The sequence below is a fragment of the Diceros bicornis genome, chromosome 4 (genome assembly GCF_020826845.1).
Source record: "Diceros bicornis minor isolate mBicDic1 chromosome 4, mDicBic1.mat.cur, whole genome shotgun sequence".
NCBI classification, from domain to species: Eukaryota; Metazoa; Chordata; class Mammalia; order Perissodactyla; family Rhinocerotidae; genus Diceros; species Diceros bicornis.
This window is the reverse complement of record NC_080743.1, coordinates 77,770,153-77,783,610: the sequence shown is the minus strand read 5'-3', so window position 1 is coordinate 77,783,610 and position 13,458 is coordinate 77,770,153. Positions and strand designations below refer to the sequence as shown.

The 13,458-nt window shown below is 36.0% G+C and overlaps 1 protein-coding gene across 3 annotated transcripts in view; it reads right to left on the bottom strand.

The window, feature by feature from the left end:
• The window catches only part of DTL (denticleless E3 ubiquitin protein ligase homolog), a 75,833-nt gene that overhangs the window by 41,898 nt on the left and 20,477 nt on the right, over nucleotides 1–13,458 (bottom strand). For all 3 annotated transcript variants that reach the window (XR_009219850.1, XM_058539796.1, XM_058539797.1), the window contains exons 8-12: nucleotides 12,808–12,881; nucleotides 11,345–11,448; nucleotides 10,930–11,034; nucleotides 8,048–8,160; nucleotides 1,986–2,075 (exon numbers count right to left, since the gene is read on the bottom strand). Coding sequence is in view for 2 of the 3 variants with exons in the window: in XM_058539796.1 (XP_058395779.1) it covers nucleotides 1,986–2,075; nucleotides 8,048–8,160; nucleotides 10,930–11,034; nucleotides 11,345–11,448; nucleotides 12,808–12,881 (486 nt within the window). In the remaining variant the exon portion in view is untranslated. The remainder of the gene's footprint in view (nucleotides 1–1,985; nucleotides 2,076–8,047; nucleotides 8,161–10,929; nucleotides 11,035–11,344; nucleotides 11,449–12,807; nucleotides 12,882–13,458) is intronic.

The window sequence follows — 13,458 nt, the reverse complement described above, 5'->3', positions numbered from 1 at the left end:
AAGGAGCAATCTGGGAAAACAAGTTCATTGGGCTGAAAGAAGTTAAAAACAACCTTTGCCCCTTTAAAAATATCTGACCATTCCTGATCTTGGTCCCAAGCCTTTTATGGCAGAGAAAGTCCAGCTTGAAGAGCTTGTGGCAAATGGCCACTGGTACCAGAGCATTTGTTTATATAATTTCTCTATTTCAGTCACTAAAGAGAGAGAAAAAAAGAACACACGTTCTCTTAAGTCCTGGCCCCCAAGAGACTGGCAGCTTTTTCCTTTCCTTACTGGGAGGCCAAAAGAAGACACACATATTTAACTGCTCAACAAGAAATGCCTGGAATCCCCAGTTACTCTATAGTTTATTAACAAGAGTTAATAAACTGTACTGTATGTCCTACTGTATGTCTAACAATTTACATTCTTTATCTTATTTAATTCTCACAATTTAAAAAGTCTTGTACTCAAATAACCTCATCTACAAACTGAGAATAAAGTTATTTGCCCAAGGTCACCATAAGTAAGTGGCAGAGCTAGAATCTGAATCCAAGTTTTTCCAATTTCAAATGCTAGATCCTTTTTTTAAACCATATTTTACCTTCCTAACTCTAGGCTAGGGGAAAAATAATTTTAAAGAAACTTTTAGAAAGGTGGTCATTAGACTAATATAGGTAAACAGCCCTGCCATTTCTTTTGAGTCTTTTCTGCGCATAGAGATAAGGATAATGTATGATGGTTTAAAAAAGATGACATAATTAACTGAATAATTAGAAAAAAATTCATCTTAGTAAGTTCTATGAAGATACAAAACTCCACATTAAAAACAGATATTTCACTGGAAGTTACATGGAATTTCAGATGAAAAATGTCTTTGGGATGTAATTATTGGTGATTAACACAATGATTTCAAAAAAAGGTCTATCATGAAGCTGACCACAGAAATGGTTATACAGCCAGCCACGCGCCGTATGACGATGTTTTAGTCAGCGACAGACTGCATATACGACGGCAGTCCCATAAGACTAGTACCATATATGTAGTACCCTCTAGGTTTGTGTAAGTACCTTCTGTGATGTTTGCACAACGACAAAATTGCCTAACAACACATTTTTCCCATTGTAAAATGACACATGACTGTACAAGGACATAGAAATGAAAAGAAATCCACAGCAGTCCTGGAAAGCTAGTAGATCAGACCATGAGAAGTTTCTGGAATAAAAAAAACAGATGGGAACAATAGGCAACAAAACCTCAAAACATCATACACGAAAGGGGAGATCTGAAAGGGGAGATCTCCACAGAAGTGAGACTTCCTGTAAACCCAGAATAACCCAGCTGCAGGGGAGCTGGGAGAGTGAATGGAGCTTGGGCTCCTATTATATGAAATCCTTACATATACATGGAGTTTGCTTGTTTCTGGCCTTTCTACATTTCAAGGTTTTTGTTTATATTTGTTTTAAAGTATCACTATTTTAAAAAAACTTAAAAGTGAGCTTCTTTTCAGAGTGCCTAAAACATTTTGGAGCTACTTATGTAGTTTAACCAGAGAAAATCTAACATGTTAAGACTTCACAGTAAGCATTTTTTAGGAATATGAAAACCCAAAGTGGACTGTGAAGAACAGTCAAGATATTACCTTTAATATACCACATTGATAATATGCAGAAAGTTAAAAAGACTAGTTCTCACCTTAGGTTTTTTTTTTCATCTTCGATTTTAAGATGAAATTTTAATTATGTTAAAAACTTAATTCTATCCTTAGGAAAGGAATGACTCTAGGGAACCAAGAAATCCACCTTTATTCTTTAGTGTCTAATAGTTTCTCTGTTGGCAGAGAAAAGTAGAATATGTATGATTAATGCTGATATAGATCCTGGATGGCCTCTAGATCTTTTAAATCTCTATTTAAACATAAAAGTCTACATAATTCTCAAACTAACCTTGGGAAAACCTACAAATCTGTGATCTACTTTTTTAAACCAACTACAGAGTTTACAAACCTTTGTGAAGTCTGATGGACACCAGCACACAGAGGTGACCTCTTGAGAATGACCCAGGAGCACAGTAGGAGGATGCCAGGGTGTGGAGACCTACACACCGACAAAAAAGAAAAAAGCAAGTCAGCAAAGCAGTGTTAGGTCTCCCAGATATAGGCTTTGAATCTCTCCATATTTGTGCCTTAGAGAACTTTAGGTTTGTTCCCAAAGACCCCTAGACATGCGTAGTTACAAGTTCGGAAAGAGTCCCAGTGGGCAATGAAAATACTTCTATCGTTGATCTGAGAAAACAGAATGAAAATAGCCAAAATAAGTAAATAATATGAGCTTAGATACCAGGACAGGTCTTATTTCAAATTAGGACTACCTAGCTATACATATATTGACTAAAATTCAAGACTGGTATTATCTCTCACTTTTTAGCTGGTAAACTTTCTGTAAGGATGAGGTTCAGCTGCTAGGTAGTGCACCTCAAGTGGAGTCTTGTTTCTACATAGCCTAGACATTTTCAGATCTTCTCCAGTCAGCTGCTTTCCAGGAACTAAATCCTGAAGCTACCTGAGACATGCTACCAGCTCTCTTGGGACAAGATAGGCTTTCTTCCAAAAGAACACTCACTGACATTTACCAAAGTCCAAAATTATATCCTTTCATTTTGAAGGGTATAAACTATAATAACATGGCACTTTGGTCTCTTATCTGGAAAAAAAAAATTCCTCTAAAATTTTATTTCGGTTAATTTGCTTAAAGAAATCTTGAATTTTCAAGTAAGTATTACCACATTTTAATAGATTTTAATGTATAAATGTATAAAGAAAGGTCAGAATGTGCAGTACTATACAGGTGACTAAGAATCATATTTTCCCCCTCATTAGATGCCACTAGTGACATGCATTTGACAGCTGACTCATTCAAGAGCTGTCAATTCCTTACAGAGGCCATGGGAATTAATCAGCACAATATGGAGTATAAGCTCACTTAACTATTATTAGTACATGTGCTTGAAAAAGAAATTATTCTTTTCATTTTCTTGAGGCTCTGAATCATTGCTCATTTGTATGAAGAAAGTGGAGGCGACTCTGGAAGGAATATTTGTGAAAATGACTAAGGAAACTTAATAGATCCCTCAGATTGTAGTTAACAGATTAGACACACTGATTCATAAGGTTATCCAACTCAATTATTATTACTCCTCTCTTGGGTTAAACGGAATATATGTAATGATTCAAAAAAGCAAAAGAAGACACAGAGCAGAGTCTAATTTGCCTTGCTGGGTTAATTAAAGTTTAACAGAAAAGGAAGCTTTTTCCTGAGTATTGTCTAAAAGGATTTACTTACTGCCTACTCCTGCAGTGCCGCAGAGAACAACTCAATTCTCTCACAAGGTAGCATATTTCAGAAAAGACTTTCAATATAGTCTCTCTAACTATCTCAGTAGTCACAGAAGTTCTCCTTCCTCCTCCATTCGGGATGGCCCCAACCCATTAAGTCTCTCTTCACGCAAGGTCCAAGCAGGACTGGTAGCAGCAGTTAAAAGGAAGAAGAAATCCGGGGCTGGCCCGGTGGTATAGTGGTTTAGTGGTTAAGTTCAGCGTTCCGCTTCAGCCTGGGGTTCACAGATTCAGATCCCAGGTGTGGACCTACACACCACTTATCAAGCCATGCTGTGGCAGGCGTCCCATATATAAAGTAGATGAAAATGGGCATGGATGTTAGCCCAGGGCCAACCTTCCTCAGCAAAAAGAGGAGGACTGCCAAGAGATGTTAGCTCAGAGCTAATTTTCCTCACCCCTCCAAAAAAATAAATAAATAAAAAGGAAGGGGGAAAAAAAAAGGAAGGAGGGATCCTCATGTCCTGCCTGGTAGAAACACATTATTCTACCCCATTGGCTTACTCTGCTTGTTGCCTCCAGCCAGCTTTTGATTTCATGAGACTGCCCCTGCCTCAGTTTCCTAGGCATTACAATACTTAAGAGAACCTAAATGTGTACACAAAGGATTAAAATACATTTCAAGAAAAACCAAATATCCACCAATAGAATATACGTACATTTCTGCATTTATCTATAGGATCTAAGAGAAAAAACAAAAGATAGATCCCTTGAAAAAACTTTTAACAATTTGATAATAAGGTAAGAATAATAATAATGACAATAAAAGTCAGCATTTGTTGAATGATTACCATGAGCCAGGCACTTTACATAGCTTTAAAAGGGGGGGAAGATTCCTCAAAAAGTTAAATCTAGAATTAATTACCATATGACCCAGCAATTCTACTCTTAGGTATATACTCCCAGGAGAATTGAAAACAAATGTTCAAACAAAAACTTGTACACAAATGTTTATAGCAGCTTTATCCATAAAGCCAAAAAGTGCAATAATTCAAATGTCCATCAACTGATGAACGAATAAATAAAATGTGGTCTATCCACACAATAGAATATTCAGCCATAAAAAAAGTACTGGGACCGGCCCGGTGGCATAGTGGTTAAGAGTGCGTGGTCTGCTGCGACAGCCCAGGGTTTGCAGGTTCAGATCCTGGGCACGCACTGATGCACCACTTGTCAAGCCATGCTGTGGCGGCGTCCCATATAAAGTAGAGGAAGATGGGCACGGATGTTAGCTCAGGGCTAATCTTCCTCACCAAAAAAAAAAAAAAAAAAAAAGGAATAAAGTACTGATACATCCATCAACATGGACATACCTTGAAAATGTTAAGTGAAAGAAGTCAGACCCAAAAGATCACATATTGTGTGATTCCATTTACATGAAATGTCCAGAATAGGCAAGTCCATAGAGACGGAACATAGGTTAGTGGTTGCCAGGGGCTGGGGGCGGTGGGTAATGGAGAGTGACTCTTAAAGGGTATGTGGTTTCTTTTCGGAGTGATGAAAATGTTTGGGAATGAGACAGTGGTGCACAATATTGTGATTACACTCAAAATCACTAAATCGTACGCTTTAAAAATGACTAAAACGGTGAATTTTATATTATATGAATTATATCTCTAAAAAAAAAGTGGAGGAAAGGGCATGTTGTCGGCTGAAATGAGAACTAATGTCCAACAAAGTTTTATGAATGTTAGTACCAAGTGTTTTCACAGTTTAGGACTATCTTAGTACAGTATAGTATACTTGATAACTACTTCAAAGAAGATTAATTTCCTCTAATGAAACTCAGGTAGCTTTTAAACCTTTCACTTTTATTCAGATAAGTTTTTATGTATTGTCACTTAGTTATTATAAAAACATTACCACAATGACACGATTTCATTATTTTAAAAGCCTCCCTCTACTCTGAAGTAGGAAGAGGAGACTACTAAGTCCAAGAGACATTTACATCCTTGTATTCTGTGGATAGTCAAAATACAAAAAATTCTCCTGTCTTACATAGCCTATTCGTTATAGAATAAAGACTTTTAATTCAAGGCACAAAGAATCCCAAGGTTAAAACTCCCAGAACTATGAAGGTACCTCTAGAAGTAACTGGCTCTAACCAAGAGACCTCATAAAACATTTTGTATACTTAAATATGCAAAAAAGATCAGCACCTTTCCTCAAAAAATCTCCTTACTCTGCCCAGTTAGAAACCAAATCTAATCTTTATTTCTGCCATGAGATCATTTACACTTCCTAAAGTGTCAGGTTCAATGTTTCGCCAGTCAGCGGTAGAATGACCGTGCCAAATCAGTTTATTTATAACCACTTCGATAGTATTCAGCGGCTTTATCAGAAATGAACCAGGGAAGGGTGGGGTAGGGAAGGGGTGGGATGAAGGGTAAGATATTAAAAAGAAAAAATATAATATCAAATCTTTTGATTTTTAACTTTTGGGCCTCAGTATCAGAGAGTCTAACTTTATTACATCTCCCCTTTTTTGGGCAGTGGTGAGGATTAAAAGGCCATTCTTTTTTTGTCTTAAGGTCTAAAACTCCCTTCTTTCACTCTGTTTTCTTTTTCCCATGGGCTTTTTAGTACAGGAAAAATCCGAACATGAGAGAATTCTGTCCTTTTGGAAACACAGCAAAGTTGTAAGACAACCTAATAGCCTGGATACTCAGCTTGCATGGAATTGTTTTTAAACTAAACCCCACCCCTTTTTAGCATGGAAAAGAGAAACTGAGCCACCTCACTAGGCAAATTCAATTTTAGGAGCAGTAAGCTTGCCAGGATCTCAAATATCAGAGCCTGAGTTATGTGTGGACAGGCAGGAGAACATCATGTCTGAACCACGTCATTCAGCACTAACATGTGACCCAGCCTAGGAATTCAGAAAGGGTCACCCATGTATGTGATAGCCACTGATTGCATGTCTGAAAATGGGTTACGGATAGCAGCCAAGTATCTTTACTGCAGGTCTTTAAAGAGACGACATCTCTCTCAATCCTCATTCCTTGAAACAAACAAAAAGAAGGGCATTGTACTAGACAAGAGGGCTAGGGAGGAACTTTAAGAATTGGCATTAAAACTATACCTATATCTATACACACACACACACACACACATAATCCTTTAGCCAAGTTGAGAGCCAAAGTAGAGAAAGGAATGTAAGTACAAAAGAGAGGGAAGGAGAAAGGGTAAACAAAAAGATAGTAAAATAAGACTAGGACCAAATTTGAAACTCAAAATCTAAAACATAAGACAGAGAAGCATGAGAGCTAGTGACGTACACTGTTAAAGTTTAAAGCTCAAGTCAGAAGAATTTTACAGACAAGAAGCTAGGTAAAAAATTACAAATGGGGGTCTCAAGTATATATTCTATAAGCAAATTTTCATTTAAAAATACAACAAAGAAAAGAAAGAAATGTGCTTGTAGAAAAAGAGGCAAGACCAACACAAAAGCATCTTGGATAGAACAATATCTCCATCTTGTGACCATTTAGGGTATTGTTACTAAAAGCTTTTAATAAGGCAGTGTTGCATTTTTGCAACTCTAGGTATACAGAGAAATCATTTTTTAGTACTTCCCCCAGAACCAGATGAAATTAAGCTGAAGACTTATGCTTCATACCTGACAGGTTCTACCCCTATCCTAAGAAAACATTAAAGATATGACTTCTTAGAGGGTGGCAGGACTAAGAATGATAAAATTTTCTCCTGAGAAGGGATTTGATACTATGGAATCTACATTAGACATTATGAAGTTTTAGACATTATGACTCTAAAATCCAAAATGTGTGAACTCTCATTCAATTCACCCATGTCAAGGACATTTCTGAAATTACAGGGCAATCTAGAATATAATTAATTTCGAGCCCTAGAAAACAATGCCTTAATGCTCTTCTTTCTCTGAATTTCCAGACATTTCTACAATTAATTATTCCCATGAGAGCCATTTTTTAGTGGTCAGCAAGTGTACTTGAGAAATGTTTCAATTTTCTCCACTGGACTTCAAATGCATAGCTTTAAATTTCTTAGCTCAGTAGTCACTTCAGAATCACTGTCATTTAAAAAGTAAAAAAAATATATATATATATAAATTTGTGTAACATAAATGAGAAATCTATAAAATTTAAAAAAATTAAATGCTATTAAATATATATATATGAAACTGATAAAGCAGCCACATCTATTTTAGTAGCCTAAAGATTAGCCACTTATAAGAAAAGAGAGTAAAGAATACAATTATTATACACATATTGTTGAGTGAGTGTTTTGTGCAAGGCTTTATGAGTGATTTGGGTGTAGGATCCCCGGGATCAAAATACTATATTTTGAATGAAAGTTTGAAAACACAGGGCAGAAAGGCAGTACAGAATGTTTTTCTAGGAAGTAGGACAAAGCAGTTAAGATTATTCTAGTCTGAATTCTCAATTTCTTGATAATCTGTGAAACTGCTGGAGGATATGGGTTGTCAATTTCTAAGAAGCTCTGGTCATGAACGTATATCTTCTGTGACAGAGTGAGGTTTTGGCTATATTAAGAGGCAAGAAGCAACTTTTACTGAACATTTGATGTAGAAAAAGATATAGTATACGTTTATATTAAACTTACCTGATCTTGGCCAGAAGGAATATTTGCGAGAATATTTAGTCTCACTTTTGTGGGGGAAGTTTGGCAACTTACCTTCCAGATGTAAGCAGCTTCATCACTTGAGCCACTGACTAAAAACTGGTCATCTGGACTAAGACTGGATTTAACATAAAAGGTAGAGTTCTGATGTCCACTGAAGACAGCCACTGCCAGAGGAAAAAAAATCAAATTACTTGGTTCTTGTTATTTCCAGTGTTCAAATAAATGCAATCAGTATACGTGTTCTAACAAGTTTTATTAGTGTATTGACTGTTGAAGCAGATGGTCAAGCTATATTCACCAAATAAAAGGGAGCTGGACATCGGTAGAAAAATAAACGAAATCCTAGAAAGAGGCTTTATATTAGACTCAATCTCATGATTAAACCCAAATATTTGGTATGGAGCTGGCTATAGAGAACAAAGTGATGAAAAACATTCTCAAAGGACAAGAATGGAGCCAATGTTCAATCTGTCACTAAAATGCCTTTTATTAGACCCTCTCTACCCACCCCATGGTAGGGCTTGTCCCCTGCATAACACATTGGTCTTTCTTCCTCGACTTCAAATCTCTTGAGGATAAATTTCATCTTATTCTTCCTCACTAGACCTTACAGTGCTTTGAACAGAGTAGATCTTCAAACATATGTTGCATGAATAGGTAAAAATAAATAAAGAGTCAAGATTTATGGATAGCTTATCTGGAATGTGGGAATCTTTTTAATCCAGCTTTAAATAGGTTGAATAGTAGAAACAGCTAGTGGGGTAAACTCTATGTTCATATGTAAGATCCTCCAGCTAGGATAGGTTTAGATTTCTCACCACCCATGGTAAAAGGGCAAGTATTTCAATCTGGCATAATGTGCCCCACGGGTTCTTTTATCCTAAGAAGACCAAAACCTGAGGCCTCCAGCATCAGAATGCCACGAGGAAATAAAAGAAAAAGAATCTCAATTATTAGAGAATTTAATACACTTAGGCAGGAAAAAAAAAAAATTCACTCCAATCTTCTAACAGAGGGGAAAGAAGAATTATTAAGGGACTTAACAGCTTTCCATAAGTGCTAAGAGAAATCTCTTCCTTTTGCCAGAATAAAACTGGAAAAAAACTTTGTATTTACAGATTTTCAAGAAAAAGCCTACATATGAGATATTCTCCACATCAAACACTTTTACTGTGAAGCAGGATATAAATCAATTCAGATACACATATTATAGACCTACTACGGCAGATAGATCTCCACAAAATAAACAGGCTCTTTTATTCTGAATACAGCTCCAAAACTGTAATTGTTCATCTTTCTCAACTCTAAACAATGAACGGAAAACTACAGGCCAAATTTCCCACTAAACTTGTAAGAATTTATTGCCCTCTGCTGGTCTAAGAAAGACTAGCATAAAGTACACTTGTAAATGTTTCAAACCATGTGAAAAATCCTTCTAAAACCTATATTGACTTTAATTAGCTCAATTTAATCTTTCTTTGATGATTTAGATTCTTAAAATGCTTCATTAAAGTGCTTCAGAGTCATCCTTATGAACATCACTTAGCATAATAAAATACTGTGAATTAAAAGTATGGGAGATCAAGTATTAAGCCCAGGACCCTTTCTGAAGTTTTGAAAAAGACAAGCAATTACCAGATGTGACGCACACATGTCTGTCTGTCATTCAATTTCTAAGGAACATTATCTATCTACCTACCTACCTACCTACCTACCTACCTACCTACCTACCTACGTATAAGAGCCAATCAAATTATTTTAGGAGCACAGGACAAAGGTTACTAAATTATTAGTAAAGTGGCCTTGGGCACATTTGTTTGATGGCAGAGGGATAAACTAAACACAAAGGCTCTTTTAGTGTTACACTATAACAAAATGATATAGAAAGAGCTCTTGCACATCTGATAACATAATGAGGATTAGGTTTTTATCTCTTGGGGAAAAATTTTTAAAAGTATATTTTACATGACTAGCTAAATTAGAAGTTGTCCAAATTCTGATTCCATTCAGGAAAATAGCAAAAGAAGTTATAAAACACCTTCTCTTTTCCAAATGCTCCTGCTCTTGTTTAGACAACACCAGACCTAATCCAGGGCATTGGCAATGTGATGCTGCCACAGATATCAAAGTCCTAATAATAATGGCTTGGGGGCAGTCTTTGGAAATTTTTGTAAGAGTCTTGCTAAGTTCTGTACTATTTTGAGATTTCTTGTTTATCAGTACATCTTATTTTAGCGGGAACTGGGTAGCTCTGGAGATTGGTTATAGAATTCAAAGTCTGTTTCTGACAGAGCTGTTTCTTAGGAAGAACTAGGTTACAATACGTAGCTTGCTTAGGTAACTGATGATGTTCTTAAAATTATGTAATCCAAATAACCCTCTTAAGAGTATGCTTGAGAAACTTTGGCTTTTTTTAAAATGTCATTTATCAGCTTTAAAAATCAGATTCCACTTTTAATTTTCTTAAAAAAAAAAAAAGGTGAGGTTGGGGAAAACATCTAGAGATAAAATAGCCTCTGTCCAACATTAAGGAGAAAGCTAAGGTAGATAGAAACTATTTTGGGGGCTTAAAAAATTCAGCCCCCTAATTTTAACGAACAACCTCCAAACAGGACAAAAGCTGAGCAGAACAGCCTTCTCTATTCCAAAAAAATTGAGATAATTCTAAATATATCCAAAAGGGCATAATTCTAGGATAGACTTACCATTAAAATAAAATTAAATCACCATATATAGAGCAGGATTCTGTTTTCTTATGAAATCATCACAAGGAAAGTACAGCTATGAAATCACTGGAACTAATCAAAGACCCCAAGCTCCTGATATGTCTTAATTTGGTTTGGAAAAAAAAAAAAATCAACATTAAATTATCATTAACCAAAAAGCCTGTACTAGTTTCAGGGTAAGAGAATTTGAATGAATTAAGCTCCTACCTGGAGAAGTCTTTAATCCAGTCATATTGAACATGTAGATATTGTCATCTGTGCAGTTAGCGAATAAAGTAGAGCCAGTGGAATCCAAAATCAGACTTGAGTATCCTGGAAAAAGGAAACTTTAGTTAGCATGCCCTGGTGACAGGGAGTAGAACTGAGGTGAAAATGTTGAGGCAAAAAGATCATTCCACAAGAAGAATCATCAGAATTCTTCTTCTCCAAAATATATACGAACCAAAAATATTCTTCTGAGGTTTTTATCTTTTGAACTTCAAAAAGATACAACCACATATTAGAGTTTCTCAAGTATATGTTGCTGAAAACTAGCTTGATATTTATTTTTAACATTTTAACAAAAACTCACCTCTCCCAAAAAGTCCTACACAAAAGTCCTACAGTCTGTGCAAAGGCTTACCTAGTTTTCGAGTGCTGCTACCTGGATACAGGAAAGACTTGGATGCTATGGGTTCTTGTCGATAAGCAGTATAATTCTTACGTAAATCCCATATTTTGATTATCCTAAAAACCGAGGTGAAGAAATAGTTATTTTGTAGTATTTCTCCAACTCCAACCAGTTTCAACTACATTGAACGAGAAATGACTTTTAATCTAACTCCTCTGGCACGTCAACCAGGTACAGTGAGGATGGATATCTCATTGGGAGACAGTTTGAGCTATCTCACACTGTTGTCTGTAATGTCAGGTTTATGATTCCAGCAGAACGGAAACAGATGTGATCTGACCCAGTGATGGGTTACCTTGAGTTTACTCCAAGAGAGCGGAAAAGGAAGATGAAGGTTGGGTGCTGATAGTCATTGTTCCATTGTTTTCAGGAAAAAAAAAAAGCTTCCTAAGCCTTTAACACTCTGCATGTAACCTCCGACATTATAAGCAACAAACTCTGTCCTTATGGTTATATCTCTATACATAACTCCTTAAGTAATCTGGTCGAAACAAATTTTCCTATAAAATATTTTTTTATTTCATCTATTGGGATAATTGTCTTAATCTTCTACATCTAGTTTGTAGGCAACACGAAAACACAAGCTTGGTATAAAAGGGCACTATCCGTGGAAACAAATAGAGTAAGCTTTCATAGGCATTCATAAGCATTACTAATAATCTTTAGATAATCCTTTATTTGTGCCTGAGAATTTGATCCACAGAAGAGTTTTAGTGTCCAGAGGACACAATGGAAATCCTAGTTTATCAAGTCATCATCTTTTTAAATTACATTTTTTGAAGGGAGGGATGTCTTGGGAGATATAACAAGCAAATAAGGGTGCAAAGAAGGGCACTTAAAAAGAAAGAGTTCCTACACTCAAAAAACTTATATTCTAACAAAGCAACTAATCAAAAAGTATCACAAACTTATTTGGAAGCCAAAAATTCAGACCAATCATGAATGGCAGGTATGTGAAAGTCATTAGGCCTTACTATCAATCTAGTTAGATTACTCCCAGAAATGCCAATTACATGCCCAGAATCAGATTCCCTCTTTTAGGATATTACTAAACCTGAGAAGATAAAATCCAAAATAGAAATTTTACTCCTCAAAATAAGAATCATTGACTAAATTATACTGCATAGACAAGCAGGCTACCTATCCAGCTTTTCTGTAACAGCAGTGGCAGCAAACACTGCTATGTGTTAGACAATGTGCAAAGTGTGACACATGTATTATCTCATTTGATTATTTGAGCAAGAGTCCTAACTAGGTATTTCCCAGTGTGATCTGTAGTTCCTCGTCTCAGCTGGGTACTCACTATGTCAAAAGTTAAAAGCATACACATTCAATTATAGTGGGACTAGGTGACTTCCCCATCACAGTTCACAAAAGCGATCTCATCAAAAGAACCAAGAAATAAAGACTCTTACCCATCCACAGCTCCTGCTGAGACTAACGTATTCTCATCTTGAAAGAGGACCACAGTAACACTCTGCTGGAAATCCTAACAGCACAGGGAAGAAACAGAAAAGAAGGAAATCCTATTTTGGGTATATCTTCACGTCTTCACCATCAAGGGACCAAGATGCTAAAATGATGGCTTTTCCCCCCAAACTCTGATTTAGACTAAATCTTCCCTCTCCAATACTCCTAATCAGATATATATGCTGACCAATAAGTAATTTTAGCAAGGAAATGACCTAAACATCATTAAGTTATAGTATATAGTGTTAACACTTTGACTTGTACTCAAGAAACAAACTGGTGATTAAATACTTTACTTCTCTAAGCCTAATGGCTCAAATTAGAATCAGCCCTACCAATAAGTGTATATTCTTAGGAAACTCATTTAATCTTCTTGTGCCTGTTTCATCTATAAAATGTCACCACCTACCTAGATTATCTATAGAAGTCTCTAAAGAATTATGGATGAAAGATGATTACATGCTCTGAAAAATTTAAAGGAGCTTTCAATGGAGTTTTACCTCTTAATTGCAGTTAAGTTTTCTTGGTTCAGAATCTGAATAAATGTCTGAAATTTTACTCATTTTAACTTCATCTGGCCTCCAAAGACCACATGG